Here is a 25491-nt window from a genome sequence, read left to right on the forward strand (position 1 = left end):
GCATTTTTGGGGTGAAAATCTGCATGTTTCTGTATCAAATCTTCATGCTCTTAGCCGTCTCAGTCTGTCATCGTGCTCTGGGAAGCAGATTCGACCATTTTTCATCAAGAAATCTGAAGTTTTTTCAAGCTTTTTTCAGCTAGGGCCGTTTTTTTTCGAAACCCTAATTTTTGGGGTGGAAAAAAAATTTTGTTTGCAAATTCTTGGTGGGTTTTCGAGAGCTCAACTGGGTTGTCGTCCGTTTTTTCTGGGTGCCTCGATTTTTGTGCCTCAATTTTTGAGCCAGCGGATTCAGAAAACGACAGCAGATTCCTTTTGGGTTTTTCGAGCTCTCTTTTGGGTCATTCTCTGATTCTTCTGGGTCTTCCGTATTTTTGCCTCGAAGAACGTGCCTTCACAGATTTTCACAGCATCTCTAACAAATATTCTGCTCAAGCATAATTCCAAATTTAATGGTCGCAATTATGGAACTTGGAAGCAGCGCATCATCGCAATCTTCGAATATCGAAACACCGATCAACTTGTTCTGGGTGTTACGCAGCGTTCGACTTCTCCGGGTCCTGATCAAGATACATGGGATCTGAACAATCGAGAGGCAGTAATGCTTCTCAAACTCTCTGTAGCTGATGACCAGCTTTCTCAGATTCCATCCGGCAAGACAGCGGCCGAAATCTGGACACATCTAAAAGGTCTTCATGAGACTTCCGACAAGAGCAGAGCCTTCTTTCTGAAAAACACTCTGTTTTCTATTGTCATGGATGAGCGCACCTCGCTCCAGGCACACCTGAATCGGATTCAGGAAATCCGTGATCAGTTACTTGCCATCGGTCGCAAGATGGAGGAAGAGGATATTGTGGTAATCACTCTTCGGAGTTTACCAAATTCCTATGAGCATTTTATCGAGACTCTCAACATCACATCTACTGGTGTTGATCTAAAGTTCACTGATCTCTGCACCCTGCTACTTCAGCAAGATCGGTGGAAACAACAGTTAGATAGCAGCTCCAGTTCCACCTCCACTGAGCAAGCCTTTGCTGCGAAATCCTTTCAGAAGGATAAGGGCAAGTTTCAGCAACCATCTCAGCAGAAGTCTTCTGCTCCAGCATCCGATGGTACCAAAAAGAAGAACATTCAATGCAACTATTGCCACAAGTATGGTCACATGAAGGTTGCATGTCGGAAACGCTTAGCTGCCCAGTCTAAGCAATCAGGTTCGCAACCCAAAGCGAACAGTGCAGAGCACACTGAGCAAGTGGAATCTGCCTTTTATGCCTTCATGGCTAAAAGACCCACAGATCATGTGCAGTCATCTGCCTGGTACATTGATTCAGGTGCCTCTCAACATTTCACTCACCGCAGAGATTGGTTTACTAACTACCAGCCTTATTCAGATTCTGTTATCTTTGGTGGTGGAGAAGAGTACACGGTTGTTGGTAAAGGCAACATTCAAATTCAGTCTGTTGGGAGGAAGCTCATATTCCTTGATGTGTACTACGTTCCAGGGATGGAACTAAATCTACTCTCGGTCAGTCAGTTGCTGCGACATTCTCCACACTTGGCAGTCACCTTCAGTTCACATCAGTGCACCATCACTGATCGGGCGACTAAGTCTACTATTGCAGTTGGTCTTGAGGATCATGGTCTTTTCAGACTTACTGATTCTGGTGATTCTCAAGACTTAGCTATGGCTGCTCGGCGATCTTCCATCAGCTCACTTTGGCATCAGCGATATGGGCACTTAAATGTGCATTATCTCTCACAACTTGCTCGGGATGAGCTTGTTCTTGGTTTGCCAGAGATTCAAACCCAACACCTTGGAGTTTGTGACGCATGTCAGGCTGGGAAGCAACATCGCACACCTTTCCCCAGTGGCGATTCTTGGCGAGCTTCTCAAGTACTTCAGCTTGTTCATGCTGATATCTGCGGCCCTATGGCCACTCCTTCTGTTCTTGGGTACAAGTATTTTCTGTTGTTTGTAGATGATTTCAGTAGAAAAATGTGGGTGTATTTCCTTAAAAAGAAATCCGATGCATTTATTGTATTTCAGAAGTTTAAACCCTTAGTTGAAAAAGAGTCTGGGAAATCTATTATTACTCTTAGATCAGACAATGGGGGGGAATTTTGTTCTAATGTTTTCTCCAGCTTCTTGGATACACATGGCATCCAACGCCAGTTCACCACACCCCACACGCCACAACAGAACAGTGTAGTTGAACGTCGGAACAGGACAATCACCGAGATGGCTTGTTCCATGCTCGAACACAGACATGTTCCGAAGAGTTTTTGGGCAAAAGCAGTTAACACTGCAGTTTATCTGTTGAACCGGTCACCCACAGTGGCGGTCAAAGGTAAAACTCCGGAAGAGGCCTGGTCAGGTCGCAAGCCCAGAATCAGTCACCTGAAGGTTTTTGGCTCTCTTGCTTTTGTTTGGATCCCTGATGCTTCACGCACCAAGTTGGATGCCAAGAGTCAAAAACTGATGCTTGCTGGATATAGCAGTCTTCACAAAGCCTACCGCCTTATTGATGTTGAGACATCTCGTCTCATATACAGCCGCGATGTAGTCTTTGGTGAGCAGCGAGGACCATTCATGCCTGTTTCTCCTGTTCCTGATCCAGCAGACCAGCCTATGCAGGTTCATGATTTGGGAGTTCGGCTTCGATTAGGTCCACCTGATGGGAGGGCTCCAGTAGCTTCTACAACTCCAGTCCTGCCAGTGATACCTGTACAGCCACCTCCGGCTTCTCCTGCAGAATCACCTCGTTTTGAAGATGCTTCACCTGAGTTTGATCCAAATTCTTCTGATCAGGATCCTGCTGATCAAGCATCTCCTAGTACTACTGTTGGTCATTCTCCTCTCCGGCCTAAGTGGTGGGCTAAGACACTTGTTGATCTTCATGATGATGAGCTCATTGATGGGAGAACTACTCGGAAAAAGAGCAAAACTATAGATTCTGTTAACTTTGCTCTTATGGCCAACATTCACAGTGTGTTTGAACCTCAAACATATTCCGAGGCTAAAGGAATTCCAGAGTAGGAACAGGCCATGCAATCTGAACACCAGAGCCTGCTGAAGAACAACACTTGGGTCCTTTCTGATCTTCCCCCAGGGAAGAAACCCATTAGCTGCAAATGGGTCTACAAAATCAAATACAAATCAGATGGTACTTTGGATAAGTACAAAGCTCGTTTAGTGGCAAAGGGCTTTTCTCAGCATTAGGGCATTGATTATGAGGAGACCTTCGCTCCTACTGCAAAGATGAGCACCATCAGATTAGTCCTAGCCATGGCAGCACAGTTTGGCTGGAAGGTCCATCAGATGGACGTAAAGAGTGCTTTCCTGAATGGTGATCTCCATGAAGAGGTCTACATGACGCAGCCTCCTGGTTTCAAGGTTGCTGGTAAAGACCATCAGGTTCTCAAATTGGTAAAAGCTCTCTATGGTTTGAAGCAGGCCCCTCGGGCATGGTACATCAAGATTGATACGTACCTCAGTGATCAAGGCTTCAAAAGGAGTTCTTCAGACTCAAATCTGTACATCAAGACTACTGACAGTGACATCATCCTTCTGGTTATCTATGTGGATGATCTGATCATCACTGGCAGTTCGGCATCTTTGATTCAGGGAATCAAACAACACTTATGCCAGTCTTTTGATATGACTGACCTTGGGCTCATGCATTATTGCTTAGGTGTTGAAGTTTGGCAACAATCTTCTGGTACATTCATCTCTCAGTCCAAATATGCCAGAGCCTTGTTAGACAAATTCCGAATGCAGGATTGCAAACCTGCATCTACACCTATGGAGAAAGGTCTCAAGTTATCAGCCAAGTCTGATTCTCCTTCCGTTGATGATATTACGTATAGGCAACTAGTAGGCAGCCTCATCTACCTATCTGCTACTAGGCCTGATATCAGCTTCGCAGTCAGCTATATTTCACGCTTTATGACAGCTCCTAAGGCTGATCATTGGATGGCAGCAAAGCGTGTGCTTCGTTATGTGAAGGGCACTTCTGATTATGGACTTCTGTATTCTCGGAGTTCTAATCCTAAACTCAGTGGGTTCACAGATTCAGATTGGGCAGGCTCTATTGATGATAAAAAGTCAACATCTGGTTATGTGTTCAGTTTGGGATCCGGTGCAGTCACATGGACCAGCAAGAAGCAGCAGGCAGTTTCTCTCTCTTCTACAGAGGCTGAATATAGAGGGACTGTTAAGGCAGGATGTGAAGTTGTCTGGCTTCGTCGAATGCTTGGGGATATGCAGATGTCACCAGCAGGACCGACTACTCTGCTTGTTGATAACGAAGGCGTTATCAAGTTAGCACGGAATCCAATCTTCCATGAACGAACCAAGCATGTGGATGTTCATTGTCATTACATACGACAACTGGTTGAAGACGGGACTATAGATCTGCAGTATGTTCCTACCTCAGATCAGACTACAGACATTCTCACCAAGCCTCTTGGTCCTGATAAGTTTTTCAAATTCAAAGGACAGCTTGGTGTGTTAGATAGATTAACCATTAAGGGAGGGTATTACAATAATAGATAAGACGTCTATTAATAGTTAATGGTTATCTTGTAAATATCTTTAACTTTAGTTTGCTTTCGTTTTTTGCTTTCTCTGGAATAGAATGTTTCTATTCTTTACGATCGTTTCCTAAGGAAACATCGTCTCATTCTTTTGTATAAATTGACCTTTCGGTCTCTGTTATTTATAAGCAAGTATTTACCAATTACCTCGTAATAAGGAGAATGTCTGTTGAAAAATGCAGAATTTTGCAAATTCTATTGGCAATAACATTGCTAACATTGAAGGAAAAAATCTTGGATTTAGGGGCATTGATTTGCTGACAAATTTTAAAATGATATAAATTGATAAATTTTAATTTGCTAAAATGTAAATGATTCATCCTTTTTTCTCTTTGGTGTTTTATGTTCATGCGAATAAAAACATATCACTTTATACTTCCAATGACTGAAGTTTTCCTCAATCTGTTCCTTCCATTCTGTTCTAACTGGCAGTGAATCGATGGTCCAACATTTGCTTGTTCAACACAAAATGTGGCCCCATCTACGTGCACAATGGTTGTTCATTTACCATCAAACCACTGAAGGCCTATCGACATTCTTTGAAATTCCTCCTGTTGGCAAGAGTTTATTATCTTCTTCAATGTTTCGAAAAAAATTGTGTTGCAAAATGTCAGTTGATACAAAATATAGTCTCTAGGTTGAGGAAAAACAGTCTATTCAAGCATCTTCACTGTTAATTTAGTTTAGCTTTTCATAACTTAATAGCTCCACTTAGTTCAAATTCAAACCATTAATGCATAAAACCAAAGCAATTAATATAAGACAATAGCGCCATCTTTTGCACTATCCCACACATGAAAAACTTTTTCACAAGCAAGAGAAATCTCTTGTATACAACCCATGAAAAGTCTCACTGCACATGTTGAATCAAACAGTGCTTTAAAATATCGGTAAAAAATCAATACAAAAACTGCCAACCAGATCTGTTCTTGAAATTACGACATGGAACCAGTATTTCACATACCAAACACCATGCAAAACAAGACACACAATTCAGAATATTCTGCTAGATGCAGTCAAAAGGCCTCCGCATGTTTCCAAAAGAATGTTTCTTACAAAACTTAGTCTCTTAGAAATGAAGAATAAAAAGCCTATGTAGGAAGGCATGTATAAATGTTAACCAAGATCACATGGTTACAGGGTGGCAGGGGATATGCTTGATACATATAGACCACGGTTGGATGTTGCCCCCCAAATCATGGGGCTTTTCTGGTTTAATTGGTGTGCTGTGTAAGAATTATAATTAAATAATAATGCACATTGCAAAAACCTTAAAAGTTTGAAGACTCAGAATCGTTTTTCCAATAATTAACATCTAATTTATAAAAGTAAACATCAAATGACATCCATTGTGAATAGAGCTACAAAAATAGTTTGTGAGCATGAAGATAAGAAAATCCTTTTGTATGCAAGCCAAAAAAGGCTAAGAGTTGAGTCAGAAACAATAAAGGTAAAATGATATACAAAATCCAAGCTACTCTACAAGTAACAATGGGCTATGATGATTGCAAATGAAAATGAAGTGTTTACACAGGAACTTGATCCTAAAGAGATTCCTAAGGTCATTCAGCTTAAAATTAACTGCAAAATATGTTAGAAAGTTTCCACCAATCTGACAGGAAACTCACCTCTCCTTGGAATGAAAAAATGTAGGATGCATATGCAAAAAGCACTCCAAAATATGAGTCCAAAACGTAATGAATGCTCCAACTATAACCATCAGCAACGACAACAGTGAATCACAGGAACTCTACAAAAGGATAAAAATTTAGTTATAGAAATATTGGTTGAAATATCATAGATACCACTTTTAATGTCTTCAAAATTTTCATGTGGAAAATAAGTAATCTGCAGTAAAAACTTTGAAAGTGCTAAACCTCAAATTCAAATGATAATTAATAACAAACTTTTAAAATTTGCATAATAATTTCTCTGTATTTTCATTAGTTTAATGAATTGATTGAGTAGTTCAATGAAATTTACTTATAACCTAAGATGCTATTCGTATACACCATGATATACTAAATAATAATAATAATAACAGTAACGCGAACTTCTTAATAAACCAAAAAGCTCTAAAATAAAATAAAACAAAGCTATCTAAAACTGGAATAAAAGGCTAGCCATCTTTTAGAGAATATTTGAGAAATAAGCAAATAGACAGATTTAAAATTGAAACTAAACAATGTCCTCAAGAAAACTAAGTATCAAACAATTGAATTTTAAAAAAAAAAGAATTACCTCAAATATCATAGTAGCTGCTACTATCCGAATCGCAAATGCAACAAACAGAGATGTACCTCTATCCACAGCACCATCTTCCGAAAGTACTAGTTTTCTCACTCCCCAATAGCCTAGGCCAGCTCCTGCAAGAACGACACATAGGAGCAGAATGCCTACAACCTGTATCCCAAACAAGTCATTAAAAAGGACTATAAATGCAAAAAGCATTTCCAGTATAACAATCCAGTATAGATAAATGACATGCTGCAATCATAATCATCAACAATAACCCATTGACGCTTGCATTGTTAACAAGAGGTAAATATCACATATAGACAAGAGAGTGAAGAGCCACTACACACACGGACAAGAGAGAAATGACATTACATCAGGAAAAAAAAATGCACGAGTCTTGAGAACAAGTATTAACAGCTACAGAAGATTCAAAGAACTGAAATTATCATTTATAACCATGTTATAAACTCCTACAAATCATGTGAAGGAGGTATAATAACTTACAAGATCATTTAGCTGGGCTATATAGCGAAAAGGTAATACTTGATTCTTATCACAAAAAACAGTATAAAATAAACAAAAAGATGTCCAGAAAGACATACAGGATTGATTAATTCCTCTCCAAAGCCAAATTCCTGAAGGACAGAATGAACCAAGCCTGATATGTAATGTAAAATAACAGATCCAAGGCCGACCTGAATAACAATTGCAAAATGTAGTTATTTAAAAGTTCAAAATGAGTATAGGTATGAACTTTTAAACAAAAGTGCATATAATGGACTAAAAAACAAAATGAAAGGATATGCTTCTAACTTTCACGCCAATCATTTACTTACAACTGATCCATATAAAAGAAGATATAATGAGCTTTTCCTCCCTGTTGGAAGCATCTTCATACCCTGGAATCAGAGGACTAAGAATGAGGACTAAAGCCATGTATGAAGGATAAGCACCCTTGTCTTTGATGATGCTTGCTTTGCTCCTAAGCTATCCAATAAGCATTATTAGAAATAAATGTAAAAGTATGGCTAAAGATTCTGTAAAGTTATTCTAACTAATGTAAATCAGAATATTTTCAATATTTCACTCAGTGATGTACAAAAAAGAAAGCTATTTAGGACATCAGTGCAAAGAGATTATATTTTTAAACCAATTCCTTCTAAACAAGAGATTAATATTTCAGTACCCAACGTGCACTTTCTTGTGTTATTTCATCTGTTTAGTTATGAATGAAGTAACTTTCAATTTGAAGAAGTCAATTCCAGTCAGATGCTATTTCTACAAAGAAAAACTATCAAGAAATAGATATATTCCAAATTCAAAAAAGTGATCAATGCAGTTGAAGCTCAAAATTTCCATTCACTGAAATCTTGCACTATAGAAAATCCAAGTGCTTCAGCTTTTACCACTGTCAATGGATATAAGCGCTCTTAATCACAATGCCATTCTTTTTTTAACAACAACATATGGCAAAAGGCTCAACATACTCGGTCCGATTACACTTGCAGGAAGATTTTATTCTTTGTTAATACAATGGTATGCTCAATATGCCATACGTTGCAAAAAATAACATCTAAAGCTTTATATATCTAACTTCAAATATATAATAAAATTAAGCTAAAGAACGAGAAACAATTGTGCATATCTGCCAAGCTATTTGCTGCATACTGCTTCAGCTTTTACCATGGTCAATGGATATAAGTGCTCTTAATCACAGTGCCATTTTCTTTGAAGAAACAACATATGGCAAATGGCTAACATACTCAGTAAGATTACACTTACAGGAAGATTTATTCTTTGTTTGTTGATATAATGGCATGCTCAATGTACCATATGTTGCAAAACATAACATCTAAAGCTTTATATATCTAACTTCAAATATACTAAGTTAGATGACCAAATTCGCGAGTTGATTTGCTTGACATTTGAATCCAGTTCGAATTTGAATCATATTCCCTCTTTAATTGGAAAACTCGCTTGAAAAGTGCCATGCAGGACCCAGGTAGATGGGACACGACTTTGACCGAATTTGGATTTATCCGGATGAGCACGAAATGCATTTCTCTGATTTTTGGCGAATTTGGACCGACTCTCCTGTGCGCTGATGTGGCTTTTGTTTTTTTATTTTAAAGTTTTTTGCTTTTTTAAACCTCAAGTCACCCGGAGATCTAAAAAGTTTTATTTTCCCTAGTTTACGCAAGGTCACCCGCATTCTCAATACACGACATTGAGAGTACACGGTGGGCTCAGCAAAAAACAATGCAAGCTCAGCAAAAAATGATGCAGGCTCGGCAAAAATGATGGTTACACAGAAATTTGCAGGCTCCGTATTGGCTAAGTTCTGTAGCTCTGTAAATGAAAGCCAAGTTGCCAATTTATATTAAATACTGGTTGAAATTCACGATTTGATAAAGTGTGTTCTGCAACAAGATTAAATACTTACTCCACAATAAGAATCCTGATAATGAAGCTTTCACATGTTCTATTATTAAAAGTTAAGTTACCACTTCATATTTTTCCATTTTCAATTTATTATACACACATACATATGTGTGTGTGTGTAAAGGCATATACATACATACATACATACATACATATATGTATGTATATATATATATATATATATATATATATATATATATATTTTTTTTTTTTTTTTTTTTTTTTTAAATTTAAGTGTACGAACAAATCCGAATCCAGCTCAAAAAAATTGAGCAAATGTCAAACTTGCATCTGAACCGGAATCCAAACCGGCAACTAAGAAAATGTATAAAAAAATTAAGCTAAAGAACAAGAAACAATTATATATATATATATATATAATTCTCCCAAGCTATTTGCTACATTCTTGAAATGCACTCAGAACCAATGCGCCATTTGCCATATTTTAATTTTTTTTGCCACTTAACCCTGAAATGGCCCTAATAGAGGCCATTCGTAATTATTTCCATCTCGTTTTGTTTGCAGCTAGCCTCTCTTCTCATTCGGTCTCCATTTTGGCATTTGATGTCAAGGTGATTATTTTCAAAGAGGGTTGTTCATGGGGTGCCAAATAGCTTCCACAAAAGAGATCTAAGTGTCTAAGTAAGCAATTGATCCCATTATTGAGTCCTTGAATAGATGTTTTAAAAGTTTTGATGAATTTCTTTTCAAGTTTGGGGGAAAAAATTTCAAGATTTCTTCTTTTCTTTGAAGAATTAAAGAAATAAGTTTAGCTATCTATTTTAATAATTTTGTATATTTTGCTTGCACTTGTATGCTTGAAGTTTGTTTTTTTCTATATTTAATTTCTTATAATAGCAAGAAATTAAATTATATTGTACAAGAATGGCCGTTAGCAATAGTCGAAGTTTAATGGGAGGGCAAGGAGCCAATAGATTCAAAACTGACTTAAGATCTGCTTAATGGAGACATAACACAAGATTATCACAAGTTTGAATAGGTGTCTCATATCCTTAGAAGTGTAATATATGTTCATTCTAAAAGATCATTCAATAGCTCATATTCTCAGGTCAAACTTCATTTTATGGGCCCTTCTAGCAAAGTATTGGGAATGTGCAAAAACAAAGATGGGAAGGGGATGTCTAATGCACAAATACCAAGATAAATAGAAGAACAAGAAGATACTAATAGTTAGTTAGAAGATCAAAACAAAGCTCTTATCAACCTCCATCTGGAAAAAAAAGACACAATTGCACACTAAACCATTGGTATCCTCTAAACATCCATTCTTGTAGATACTTGTATCAGAAGAGGAAGAGGAAGAGCAAGAACTAGAAATTATTGCCTGCAAAAGAGGTACACACCATTAAAATGGAAGCAGGAGAACTTGTTGATCATGCCATTATACATTCCCTCTATGCCCATGGCCTTCCTTTCAACTTGGTGAGACCACCAATATTGAAGGAGATGATGGCAACCATCAATAAAGCACTGGCTGATTACACATCACAAGTATGGAAAGTTGTGCACCACCCTATTGCAAAAAGAGAACTTCTATAGAAATCTCTCTCCAACCAATTAGAAATTCTTGGAAAACTTTGGTTGGTTCTATTTTTTTTTATGGATGGAAAGATACAAGAAACCAACCATTGATTAATGTGATTGTTGTGTCCCTCAAAGGGTAATGTTTTTAAAGGCAGTTGATTGTGCAGGGGAAACCAAAAATATACAGTTCATTTCCACAATTCTCATTGAGGCCATAGAGATGGTGAGTATGGGAATGTGGTCCAGGTGATTACAGACAATGCCAAAAATTGTGGGGGTGCAGGTGCTTTGATTAAGGATTGGTACAACCATATTGTTTGGACACCATGCATCATACACTCCCTCAACTTGGTTATGCAACAAATTGGCACTCAAATAGATTCGCTGAAACAAATATAGCAAGAAGGCGAGGAGATATAGACGTTCATGATGAACCATTAATTCAAGTCATTCTCCAAATTGGCTATTGAAGGTAAATTGTATTTACTAGATTTAACTTAATTAATTTTGAAATATTCTATGTCATGTTAAATTATCAATTTGTATATAACTTTGCTTACTATTTATTGACATATTGTATTTAAATTGCTTAGGTTGAAAAGACCCAATTTACATCTCATACTATTGTCATGAGAAACAACTTGTCAAGGTGCAAAGGGCATTGAGCCAAATTGTTATTTCCAACCAGTGGGGTGTATGGAAGGCTTTACATTTAGAAAGGACCCAAAAGGTCAAGGCATTGGTCTTGGATGACAGCTGGTAGGCTTGTGTGCAATTTTTATTGGATTTCATTGGGCCTATCATGACTATGCTCTGCTTTGCTGATATAAATAAACCTTGTTTGGGGTATGTCTATGATGACATGGACACAATGGTAGAGAAGGTAAAACTTGTCATACAAACACATGAGACTGACCTCAAAGAATGTGAAACCTTATGTGATAAGATGGAAAGCATCATTCTTCATCGATGGGAAATGATGACCACCACATTGCACCTCCTTGCATATACCCTATCTCCGAGGTACAATGAAGAAGAAATACTTGCCATGCCAATAGAATAAAGCCATATGCAAATGAACAAAATGTTGACGGGTGCTACAAATATTTTCAAAGACTCTTTCAAGATGATGAAATGCACAAAAAAGTTAGGACAGAATTTGGCTTTATATGCCTCACGAGCAAAACTTTGTCCAATTGCAATAAAGAACCAAAACAACATGGGAGCTATCACATGGTGGTACCTCTATGGTCAACCATTTCAGCCTCTAAAAGCTCTTGCAATTAAGTTCCTCTCACAAGTTTTTAAGTTTTTTGTTTACCACTTGTATTCTACAACTTAGTGCTTAACGTTCTTTAATTTGCTTTTCATTTTTATGTTTAATTTTGTGAACACTATTCACAAGTTCTTCTGTTGAACAAAATTGGAGTACGTACTCCTTTATCCACTTAGGGAAACATAACCCCTTGACCTCAATATAAAATTGAAGACTTGGTTTACATTCATACCAACTTGTGTCTTTTTTCACATAAGGAGGATCACTACAAGGAAGGGGCAACCAAGCTTTGGGACGTAGCCCCTAAGTGTGACAACTTGGATGCAACGGTTCAACAATCATAAATGATGATGATGATAATAACATCAAAACACATGGTGCATCTAGTATGAGTGGAACCACTTTGGGTTCAAATGATCTTGAACTTGCAACAGTTGGAGGTGATGGGGATTATTTTGAGAATCTGTATGATTCTAATAGCGATTAGCGAATCTTGAATCTTGATTGAACATTGAATCATGAACTAAATTTTGATTTTGTAATTGTAATGATTTTCTCATCTATGTTGGAATCATAAACATAGACATATATGATATGGCTTATTAGTTATTACAGTTTGAAATTTTGAATATTTGTGAACCATCAATTGGCATTTAATATTTATCTTGATCAGTGAAGTTCGTGATATCAAATGATTTAATTTGTATCTTGCATTTCTGTGCATATATATAATATAATATAACATATAATATATATAAATGCATCCAAAACCCCCAAAAAAATCACACATTCTCACACTCGCATTTGCAACTGAATTGGCAACTTAGCTAGTTGAAGTTTATTTCCTTGTCATTGAGGGGCATTCTTTGTGTAGGCCTGTTAAGAACCATTGTCAGATTAGTTACTCAAGAACCACTGTCAGACTAGCTCCTTACAGACAATGTTACTTTCATATTAATCATGGGAATGCATACATATACAGCTTTACGCTAATAAATGATATTCCCATAATAACCAAACTAGGAACAAACAACCAAAGGCAAAAGTATAAATAGAATTTCGCTAGGCGAAAAAGACCAACAAGCTTCAATTTAATCAACCCAAAAATATCTAGAATTATAAAATCAAAACACTATTTTTATTTCCAAAAACCTAAGTTGTTGCTTCTAGTGCAAGAGCAAGAAACCAGGGTTTGGTGTGACAGTGCACATAACATACATACATACATACATACGTATATAGATATATATCTGTGTGTGTGTATTATGCATACATACATAGATACACACACAATTTCATACATACATACTATATAAATACACATGTATACATACATACATACATACATACATACATACATACATATATATATATATATATATATATATACACACACATACTAAGTTCGGGATCAGGGACAGGTGCAGGTATGTGAACCTTGTACATGGGTGAGTGAATTTAATCGTTAGGCGCTTGAGTGTGTATGGGTATGTGTGTGTATGCATTATATTCTCGAAAAAAAAAATTTACAAAAGTGTAAAACCAAGTTATTCATAGTATGATAATCATTGCACCTTGATTCCCAATGTTAAATACCTTTCTTCCTTCAATCAGTTTAGACATATAGACTTATCCAATGTTATCTGCAACAACACCTCCAAGGCCATGGCCTCTAGACTTAGCTTGCCTCAATAGCATTATTTCTTAGGAGCAAAGTGGATTTCGCTTAGATAAACAAATTTTGGATGGAATCATCATTGCTTAGACACTTCACTAGGATCAAAGCAGAAATCAGGATGCGTCGATAATCAAACTGCATATGAATAATGCTTATAACAGGGTTCCTTGGGATTTCTAAATAAAAATTATAAGAAGGTTTAGCTTTTGCGATTCTTAATGCAGATGCCTGTACAGCTGTGTATCTCACCCACTTATGCTGTTTTGGTGAATAGTGTTCTGACAGATTATTTCATGGCCTTGAGGGGTCTGCATCAAGGTGACTCATTATACCCCTTTCTCTTTCTCATCATTGCCGAGGTTCTTAGCCTTAATCTGACTAAAGAAAGTAGAACTGGTAATGTGTCTATTTACAAGTTTCAGTGGGCACTGTCAATCTTATTCATCTCGAACTTGTAGCGGATGCTCTTCTTTTTTGGACAGCTAGGTCACGGGAAGCTAGTTATTTCAAGGAGCTCAGGAAGTATGAGAGGGCTACAGGGAAAAAGTTAATGGTTCAAAGTCTAGAACTTTTCTTCTCAAAGAGCGATGTTTAAAGAGGTTAGATATCCAGCGAATTCTAAGGTTTAAAGTCAATATTACCCATAGCAAGTACCTTGGCATGCCTCTCTTCAACAAAATGTGCCTCTAAGAGGGAAAGGAGTAGCATCAATAAAAAAGGGTTCAAGATATTGCTTCATTGAGAGGTAAGTGGCTTTCTTTGCCTGGATGTGTCTCTCCATCAAGGCTTCTCTTTCACCTGTACCTGTCTACAAACTGTCTTTCAAATCCCCAAACACAATTTTTAATGGAAAGGGAGCAAGGACTTTCAAATATAACCTGGTCAAGTGGCAGGAAGTCTGTCAGCAAGTAAAACAAGGTGGTTTAAGAATTTGGAAGTGAAAAGGTATGAATTTGACACTTAGCACACAACTGGTTTGAGTATAGAGTTGGTGACCTTCTCTAAGGTAAACTTCCCAAGGGCTCTGGTATGTGATATTTTTTGAAGATTAGTTGCATCTGTATCAAACCTGATTTATTGTGGAGATTTAAGAAATGAGATAAAATATGTTTCTGGAGAGACAGGAGGCTGGAAGATAAGGCTTTATGTGAGCAGCAGTGGTTCATCCCCTTGATATCTCACTTTCAGGCTTTTGAGGGTCAGTGGCTGAATGATTATATCAAACAGAATAGGACCAACAGGTCGTGGAAGCATTTGGAGACCCTGGTGACTGGCCTTAGGCAACTCTAGGAAGAGATAAAGCAGAAACTGAATGCAATTCCACTCGAAGGTTAAGAAACAGAATAATATAGTGTCGAATAAACACCCCCTAGTAGAGTCGTGACTATCGGAAAGGCTTACTCTATTCATTGTACTAATTCTTCTTCTAAAGGTATTTTGAATATCTGAAGTAAGCATGGGATTCCAAAGATGAATACATTTTCGTGGATTGTGTGGAAAAACAGAGCTGTGAGGCAAGGCTGAGCCTTCACAGTGCATTATGTGCAACTGTCAGGAGTAAACTAATGAGTATCAGTTTATTCAGTGTGAGGCGGCCTGGCTGCTTTGGATTTGATTCCTGTCTAAATGGGGTATGGCTTGGACCACTCATAGAGATATCACCTCTTTAATTGGTGTCTGGAAGCTTTAAGTTAGGAGCCTGGGGATGCTGATGATTTGGGAGGCTGTTCCACCTATCATTATTTAGCAGAGTTGCCGGACACTCCTATGTCCCTCTAATAAACTTGATTTTCGAACCATATCAAATACTATGGAATTTTTTTGTTTTTAAGATTTGACGTAGATCTTCCCTTCAATGTAAAAAAAACTATATTAAAGCAAATTTTTTTTTAAATAGTATAAACAAAACTTCCACTGAATGAGAAAGACAAATAAAATGTTTTTCTGTTTCAGCAACCCGTTTTTGAGTTATCTTCTAATGCACCTCTACCATGTCTACATATTGTAAAGCGTAAAATTAACTTAAAAATATTTATGTGTCAATATTACTTTTGAAGTAATGAAAATCTCCTACAATAACTTAGAAAACTATGTCAAACATATGTATATGTGTTATTTATTAATGTCGTGTCCAGCTGTATCCATATTGGGGGTCTTAAAAAATGGCCGTATCCGTACCCAATACTGTATCTGTATTTGTATCTGCATCTGTATCCATGCAACTTTGTTATTTAGACAGGTTGGCTTGAATGAAACCAGAAGATTCTCAAGGATGAAGTTAGGTCCATGTACAGGCTGCAGGATAAGGTGGTCAACATTATTTTCGTGCTAGAAGACGCACAAAAGGAGAATTATAATCTCAGAAGTGAAGAGGTGGGGTGGGCAAATGAGTGACCTAACTTTACAGGAAATATGCCAATTTTATTATTTTGGTTGAGCCTGTGACTGCAAGAATCACAATTGCTTGTGTACAAAGATGGGGTGGCTCAAGCTGAGCTTTAATGGTTCTGCAAAGGGTGATCCTGGGAAAATGGGTAAAGGAGGTATATTTAGAGATCATCTTGGCAGACCTGTGTTGTTTTATTCTATGGATCTGAGTGTTGACACTAACAATTCTGCAAAAGCTAGGGCCCTACTAGGGGGTCTGATGATTACTAGGGAGAAGACTCTAGATTTAAGGGGATTCCAAATTAGTCATTACAGCAATGAGGGGAGAAATGATTCACAACTGGAGACTAGAAGTTGTCATTTCTGTTGCTGAAGAACTGGAAGAAGTCAGTTTCACCCATATTGGGCGCACTGGCAATATAGTCGTGGATTGAGCAGCCAATATGGGCTCAATTCTGAACTTCAAATGTGACACTATGTCTAAGCAGTGGGAGCGGCCTTTCCCCATAGCATGGAGAAGGTGTTAGCAGCGAACTCTGTGGCTGAGAGAGCTGGGTTATTGTTCACGGCAGTGTCTCTTTCTGGCATCTTTTTCTCTTCCCATATTTTCTGTTTCCCAGTGTCTCTTTCCCCTTGCTTTTTCCTCTTTTTGTTTGTGGTTGCTGGTCCCTTAAAACTGGGTGTTTATAACAAAAAAAAACAAATTCTTTTTAAGCAAATCTTTTTACCAATCTACATAATTCTAATATATTAAACTTATTTACATACTCTATTTTTAAAAAGAAATTGTTGTGTGGGTAATTATAAGATATTCTTCTATACCTCTACCTCTGATTGCACTTTTAAACTAATAAATCCAATATTTTCAACTATTCTTCAAACATACGATGAGTAATTATGTATCCATTTAAACAAATTCATTTGTAAACATATTTACAAGATAAATTTGTTCAAAAATATTTACTTACAATTCTATGTCTATCTTTATGGCAGTTTGAAATGGCTCCTTTGAGCTTAATTAGATACTTTATATTGGTGTGCAATGACTTTTATTATGACTTGCTCTTTTTTCAATAAAAGAGACAAATGGATTATATGAAGCTTTTTCAATAAGGGGAGCATAGATATGAGGGCCAGTTTAACTCGCAAAGGCCAACATGTGAGAAATGTGCTAGCTGATCACTTTTCATATATACAGCAGCAGCATTTGTATTTTCTATCTTTCCAAGTTAACCAATATTCATAGCATGTCAACCAATATCTATAAATCATTTGAATCGTACTCGCCTTAATCTCACACCAAATAGAGCATATGTAGAATTGGCAATCAAAGAAAGATTATGACACTATTACACAATTCACATAAGACAAGCATTCATGGAAAGCCATTTATATGTGTGTGTGTGTGTGTGCACGCGCACCAATACTTAGTATCCTTAAAGCACATAACACCAACATTCATAAATTTTAGGTGAACATTAATAAGTATCACATAAAAAGATACCAAGTAAAAATAGGTCGTCGAAGCATCACCTGGAAAATTATAATCAAAATGACAACAATGACACCGAATGCCATTGCACTGCTGTAGTAAAAAGGTACCCACTTGCTCAGAATAGGTGCCAAAAATAACATCAGAAGAGCAACTCCCAAAAAAACCAAGCGATATTGTTGGAACTCTGCAAATATTTACAAAAATTGCAATTACTACAAACATGATATTTCCACAGTACATATAAAAAAATGAAAAAAATGCTTCCAGTAAAAACTCAGAGATTTTTGTATCAGCATTCTGGGTCCCACTCAATGATCCATCATCAGGATTAGGTAAAAAAATTAGGCACAAATTGATTTCATTCTTATCTTTTAAAAATTCCACATGAGCTCATGATGGCACAAAGATCACTGACCTTCTTCAACTGAAAATGTAAGCGAACCAAATAATGTATCTGACATCCTGATATCAATAAATATAGTCTCATAAGGTGACATAACACCAGTCCATAGACCCTTCTCAAGTGATTTCCACTCATGTTGTCTACATTGCACCAATCCAAGAGTCGCGTTCCTGAAAAAGACAAAACAAAGCTGCATGAGAAGAGAAGTGGCAACAGCAAATAGGTTTCTCGTTACCCTCTGCAAAGTGGATAACAAACATCCTGACTGCTATCATGAACCAAAGACTGTGAAAGGAAGATCAGAAACTTGCTTCTATACGGTATTTCAATCAATAAAATAAACTTTGATCAACCTCGCTGCTGAAAAAACAGCTTAAGGAAAAAACTATAAAAGTTATGGTCCACAACAGCTAGAAAATAAAATTGGTCTCAATTAGTACAATTTTTCATGCTCAGCTGGTATTGTTGGTCATTTTGAGCAAGCCAAAAGCCTTTTACTTGCAACAATTTTAAAAGCTGCCGCTAGATGAATTTTTATCTTTTCTCTCTGTGTTGGGTAACTTTATTTCAGTGTCAGTTAGAATGAGTTTTGGCCCCATGAGAGAATCTGTTTGAATTAACAAAAAGAAATCCATACAAGACACGTAAGAATAATATTTTCAAGCAAAGGACTAGGAGAATATGCACCACCTTTCAACAGAAGCCCGTAACGGTAGATGCCAAAAAGACTGATTTATCAATGAAAAGGGAAAAGGAAAAGTGCAGGAGGACAGGAACAGTACTTTGGAAGTTCCAGTCCACAAAGTCAGCTCATAAAGTATACAGAAAATTTAAACTCCGCATGTTCAAGAGAAGAAACTCTAAAGAGTCAACACAAGATGGTGCAGAAAATGGGTACTCTGCAATTACTCTTGTCAAAAATATGTGAAATAAGGGGCCTAAAACACTTTCAAGATTTAGCATGTCCAAAGATGCTTAAGAATATTAAAGATATATTTCTTGAGTTTAGCTTGATACAGTGAATTCCCATTCAGGTATCCTAACCTTGATGTAAAGTTATAATAAGAGAAAGAAAGGTATTATATCAATGTCCACAAATGGCAAAACATCAATGATCTGGTACAAACATCTGTTAAAATACTAAGTTCTAACCAAAAATGGTGCTGAACTCAATAAAACAAAGTATAGCAAAAATTTGAAGGAATCTGAGGTGTACAAAATGTTTCCCACATTAATCTAAGAGGAGGAATACAATTTAAAATAATTTGCAGGAAAGAAACAGCACAATGAAATCATGCATTATAGCAAAATTATATATCCTTTGAAAACCCTTTTAAGAACAAATCCTAGCCTTCAAACTTCAGACAAATATATTAATCACCAACAATATTAGTTATGATGCAATCCAGACAAGGAGCCTTCACAAGAGAGAAAATCTACACTCAGATTTAGGGCAACACTACATACATAACAATACCTACAAAACACAATATATAAGGTCCATCTCGAGCACCCAAAAAATAAGGAACCAATACAACCACCAAAGGGGAATCACAAAAGCAAGAGCTAATACCACCTAAAAATAGCACACAAATTCCCTTGTCAAATTCAAACACACAAATCCCAAAAGAAGTCCCATGAGTAAATGTCATAATGTCCTAGTTATTCTCCCATCTTGGATGCTCCAATATGTCTTCATCAAGCCCTCCATAGATGGTTTATGACAGCCATAATGGCATACCATAGGTTGGTGAATGCTCTTAGCTAACGTGTAACTCCCTCCTACAGCTCTCTTATACCATCATAGATGCTTTTATAATCATAAAGTGGGAGCTTAATGTCCAAAAGCCATGACTTCAGATTCAAGACTAGATTGGATCTTTTTATGTTTAATTGAAGATCTCAATTAGCTATATGTCACCATACCTCATTCTGGCTAGTTAGAGCTCATTTTGGTCAAGTTGGGTGTCAAAATGAACTCTATAGCGCAAAAATTGCACTTAGATATGAGGATGCAATGTTGAGAGTCGAGACACCTATCCTAATGAAAGTGACAAGCAAAGGTAAAACTAAAACAGTAACACTGAAACAGGTACAAATATAAATAAGAGTACCAAATTCTTTTCTTGACAACAGAATAGACAAATGAAAAGTAAAAGAATTTTTTCCAAATTGGATTTAATTTATGGTAAGAGTCAGCTAGATATTCAGGTTATTTTGAGGAGTAAAGAGTTTGAGTTACTATTTGTAGATATTTGCTTGCCCTAGATCAAACTTTTGAATTTGTCCAAAATCTATCTTGCATTAAAGCAGTTCTAGTGTAGAGCAGTTACAAGTCAAAAGAGTACAGAAGGTAGATTGGTATGCATTTTGTGTCCGTCCTTCTAACCTAGCACCAATGTGGTTAAGGTCTGCATGCTTCTCCAAATTCTGCAGGCTTCTCATTATTTGGGGTGTTGTGAGGCTCTTATTAGAGAGATCAAGAACATGCTCAATGCAATGTCTGGAGCAAAAAAGTGATATTGGAGAAATGCCCTTGATATCTCAATGCCCAACCTTTATACTTCAAATTTTTCAACAAAAAGATATCTAGTTTCTTCAAGCAATAATGATAATCTTGGCAAAGAGAAATAGCAGTCAATATTTCTAATACAAACTACATTTGTAACCAGAAAAGACAACCCTTTGGAGCAATGCCAAAGCAATATAAGGTTGGGAAGAGAAAAAGCTTCTCTGCAACTTTCTACAGCATTATGTAGGCCAGTTGGTTGTAAAGTGTAAACAAACATTCCGATGGCTATACCATTCAGTGATGTTTCATTTAGTTGTTTAGCTTAATGGCTTCTTCAGTGGAAGATGTGCCCACTGTATATGACAGCCATTTCTAGACATTTGCTATATAAAATCAATTTCACTGCAGCAGCCACATATAAGGCTACAGTTATTGGAAAGAGCAAAGGTACCCATGATCTAGTGGTTTCATAATTGGGATAATGCCCTGATTCTGTTTTCAAAAGAATAGACGTGTTCATCAGTTTATTATTCAATGCAAAGCTGGATCAACCAAAGTTCGGGCACGTGACAGTTTTCCCTTGACATTGCCATACTCTATAATGGAGCCAAGGCAAACCACCTAAGCAGATTAAAACTTTGACATCTGTATCTAGTTCATCATAATCAATATATGGTCTGGCACTCGATTGCTATCAAAACATTGAGGAGCTTTGAGTAACAATAGGCCAACCATGTTTAAAGGCAATACTTACCTACAATGTGGGCACCCGGTTGATAAGAAAAGCAAGGAAAAAGATATTTCCATACAAAATTGATTTGTGATAACATTCTAGTGTAGTGATGAAGACCGAGCATTTTTTTAAAAGAAAAGGCATCTCATGGTTTACTTGGTTCAATCGCAATAAGTCAGCACATTGAGTGTGAAAAGGTAGCTGCATAGGGATTAATTGGTTCATCAACAGCCTCTGCCTTTGTATTTACTGCTGGTGTATCTGATTTTGATTCTTCAACAAGATCAATTCAGTTGACTACAGGCTATGGCTCTCCAACTGGCTCAGATGTTGAAGCAAGCTCATGATTCTCTCCTGTAATTTCTGGTGCTAATGCATATTCAAAACAAACTTCAGGGGCTCAGTATTGACACCTTTAGGAAGTATAATTGTTGATTCTGTGAAGCATACAAATTAAGGTGAACCTCAAGAACTCAAAAGACAAAGGCAACAACTAACCAAAGCAAACCATCAAAATAAAGTTCCTCGCCACATGTTAGCACTCAGGAGGAGAATATTTGGAATTAATTCTCACATGCATACTTTTTTGGGAGACTCGGAATATATAATAAATCAACCTGTTAATGTGAGTTTAAAAATAGATGTCAGAAATAATAAAAAATAGTTGCTAACAACTTCTATTAGATATCTACAGAAGTAGTTATAAAAGTAGTTATAGAACAGATTTTGCATATATGTAATTATTTTTTAATCAATGTCGAAGATGACCCCTTACTTACAGTCTTTGAACCTCTGGCTCAACTTAATATGCATTTTCAATACAATCTTCATTCTTAGAGGAGCCAAAAAGCCAACATACTTTTAGAGCAATTGTCAATGATACTTATTATATTCTTATAATCTAGAAACACCATCTACTGTCAATGATAATGATGTCAATGATGATGATGATGATGATGATGATCTTTATAAAGATCCATATGATGGTGGCTGCTTGTTTTATTAATTTAATATTGAACAGTGAACATCTAACTGACATTCAAGTTTAAGAAAAATGAGATGAACGTTATCGTTAACTTTTATGGTAATTTTGTTTACTTAATGCATGGTGTGTCATTTTGAACCTAATTACTGTTTTCAAGCTACAAATAAGTTTATATTTATAATTTTTATATGTTTTTAACATTTTTGTTAGTTGTGCCCAAAATGAACCCAGCCCCTTAAAAAAAGGGAACCCTGTATCCTAGTCTTAACCAGCAACTTAGTACAATACATGAGCCATAGTAATATGATATTAACTATCTATCAAAACATCAGTTATATCCAAAAAGAATTACAACTTCAAGCACAAATATTCCAATTCATATGCAAATCAATTTGTGTGTTGTACTGAATTAGTTACGAATAACCTACAAGTGTGAATAACTTGATTAACTTGCCATTCAAAATTAAAACAAATTCAATGCCTTTCAAAAGAATTCTTACCTATGTAGACATAGTTCAATCTTTGGATATGATTTTGACAGCCCTTCTGAATATTGTACACGTACTCTGCGTGAATGTGCATATTTCTTAAGATTTTGAAGTCTTTTTAGGCCAGGGATACAGACCCGTTCACCAGCTATGACACCCCCTGGTTTCAAACCTGGTGAACTTTCAACCAATGGCACAGAAGGAAGCTGTACTTTGACAGGAACACGATGTACACCTGCAACTTCAGTTCCCTTATCGTTACCAACATATTCAAACAAAATCCCTATCTTCAATTTTAAAAAATGCATTCTTGAACAATCTTTGAAATGAAAAATCGATAAGCCTTTATTTATCATCTTTTAATCTTCCTAAAGCTGAACATAAGAATTAAAAGAGTACCAAAGAGGTAGCCGGCTGGAAAGAAGAAAATTGTAGACAAAAATTGCACAAATATGAAATATGTCAAAACCGAGAGGGAACATTTGAAGGAAACCATTCGAAGCTAAGTGCTACTACTGATGCTTTCAAAAATAGCTCAAGGCAAGGTCAAGGAAACTGCTAACACAGGGGCTTCTTGGATAACTTAAATAGTTCATATCAGAACAAAAAGTTAAAACCTTACATAACTGACATATATACTTTGATAATTGTAAACTTTCAAAATAAATTGCATTGCAAGAGTTACAGAGATATATAACCAGGCATCAAATACAGCCAATTTAAATATACACACTATCCTAAGCTTTTGCATATACACCAAGAAGTTGCATCATATATGAACACAGATGACTGGTTTTCATTGTTCAATGGTATATGAACATGTCAAAAGACTTTCTAATGAATCTAAAAAGCTAGCTATTCAAAAGCAACTATTACTGCCAATCACAAGAAAAATGTTATTGACTACAACGTTTTCAAACAAACAAATTATATATGCAATGTGAGAAATAAGATCCCCTTCCAAAGATTTGATAATCTTGACACATCTTTTTCTACTAATCTTGTCTGTCCATTTCACTCAAATATGTCCATGTACTGTTTTACAAGCTCCAGCAAGTTCCTTTGTTTCTCCAAAACCTCCAGTCACTTGATAGGTGCAATTTTTTGGCAGGTATTACAACTGTAGCCATATGTACAATTTGGCAAGAGATATCCTCATAGAGCAAGGGAGAAAACGTAGTCATTGTAGTCATCGTTGTTCAGCTTCCTCGAACTACAAATAAACAGGTTAAGGATATAGTTCTTGTAAATAGTATAAGGCTGGCAATAAATAAAAATAAAAAAATTCTTGAAGAACCCCTTTTCATTATCAGATTCCTTCAGTGTAATCTAAAAACATTTTGAGCTGGAAGTGATCGAGAATTATTTAAAGGGCCTTTCTTGTTCTTTAATATATCAATATATAAGAATTATCTTGGAGCCTAGGATGGAGATAGTGTGGCAGTCTTTAGATGCTAAGGTTTTCTTATCGCGTTCCATTGAATTTGTGTGGAAGCTCTGTAATGAAGCTGAAAATGGTGCAACAGAAGAAGAATGCTCGGAGAAGTTGGCTCAGCCCACCAAGGAAAGGCAGAATCGGTCAGTGAATGGTGTAGCAGATATTGAAGTTGATGAAAGATCAACCCCACAGCTCCCAAGAATCACCTGTCACAGAGAAAGACATAAGGAAAAAGCTATGGAGGTTGGAATAGCCAGATCCATAGATGAGACATTCTTGATGAGCAAAAAAAGAAATTGCTATTATCAAAAGTGAATGAATAAATTACAAAGAGATCAATCCTTGTAAAATAAGATCAAAACCCTAACAGGGTAAAACCTAGGTTGCATTGATAATAATTAATAAAAGAATTAATTATTATATTGCCTAAAGTTTAGCTTGAGTAAACTAGAGATAATAAGTGACTTAATATTTAAATCAAAATGATTTAATTAATAAGGAAATATTTTATTACTCTACACCCCCCCTTAAGATAAACTTAGGGAGTAGCTAAAATCCTAGGAACTACTGCTGAAAGAAAATTGGGTACCGGCAACAAGGCCTAATGAGGTACCCAAGCACAACCAAATCTCTGTAGAGAGAAGAAATAGAGAAAACCACAAGGGAAAAACCCTGCTCCAAAAAAAGATGGAAAGAATGTTCTAGAAGATAGGAACAAAAAATGATCATGAAGAACACCATTGAAGCATGAAACTGCAAACACTACCAAACTGCTAATCTGAAGAACCTCCACTACATAGAACATGACCAGGTAAAGAAGTCTAAGTCTAAAGAGCCGATCAATCAAAGATGGAAGGTATCTTCATGGCCTCCAAAAATAGGAATGAAAGAATCTCTATATGGTAAATGATCCATCTCACCGAAATGCATAGGTATCCAGCCACTGCAATCGCCTTGTACATAGGATCAAATACAAAATACATAGCTCACTCCATCGAACCAAGAAAGCAATAGAACCAACATAACCCTCCTATAATGTTGAAAGGTAAGACATGAACACTGAAACATAATGCAATATCTCCTACAAAAAGAAGAATAAGGAACATCGAGAGTGTAAAATAAGTACAAACACCTATAATGGCACATGTCATTGACACATCATGAGGCTAATGTCGTGGAAGGAACACTCACTTGACTAAGGAAGATGGCAAATATGGCCAACATAAAACCCCCTAAGGCACTTTATAATGTAGTGCGAGTACAACAAAACACAA

The 25491-nt window shown here is 36.5% G+C and overlaps 1 protein-coding gene across 2 annotated transcripts in view; it reads right to left on the reverse strand.

Annotated features, from left to right (window-relative positions):
• The window catches only part of LOC149534562 (uncharacterized), a 96009-nt gene that overhangs the window by 40122 nt on the left and 30396 nt on the right, over positions 1-25491 (reverse strand). Inside the window, exons 2-8 of one of the 2 annotated variants that reach the window (XM_089807534.1) lie at positions 22792-23014; positions 18074-18231; positions 17697-17842; positions 7671-7733; positions 7437-7529; positions 6838-6999; positions 6225-6346 (exon numbers count right to left, since the gene is read on the reverse strand). In XM_089807534.1, the coding sequence (XP_089663660.1) occupies positions 6225-6346; positions 6838-6999; positions 7437-7529; positions 7671-7733; positions 17697-17842; positions 18074-18231; positions 22792-23014 (967 nt within the window). Of the gene's footprint in view, positions 1-6224; positions 6347-6837; positions 7000-7436; positions 7530-7670; positions 7734-17696; positions 17843-18073; positions 18232-22791; positions 23021-25491 lie in introns of both variants that reach the window. The other variant, XM_089807533.1, reaches the window with a different exon arrangement.

This window comes from Cupressus sempervirens, chromosome 10, assembly GCF_028749045.1.
Source record: "Cupressus sempervirens isolate cs-2001-9-10 chromosome 10, ASM2874904v1, whole genome shotgun sequence".
Lineage (NCBI taxonomy): Eukaryota > Viridiplantae > Streptophyta > Pinopsida > Cupressales > Cupressaceae > Cupressus > Cupressus sempervirens.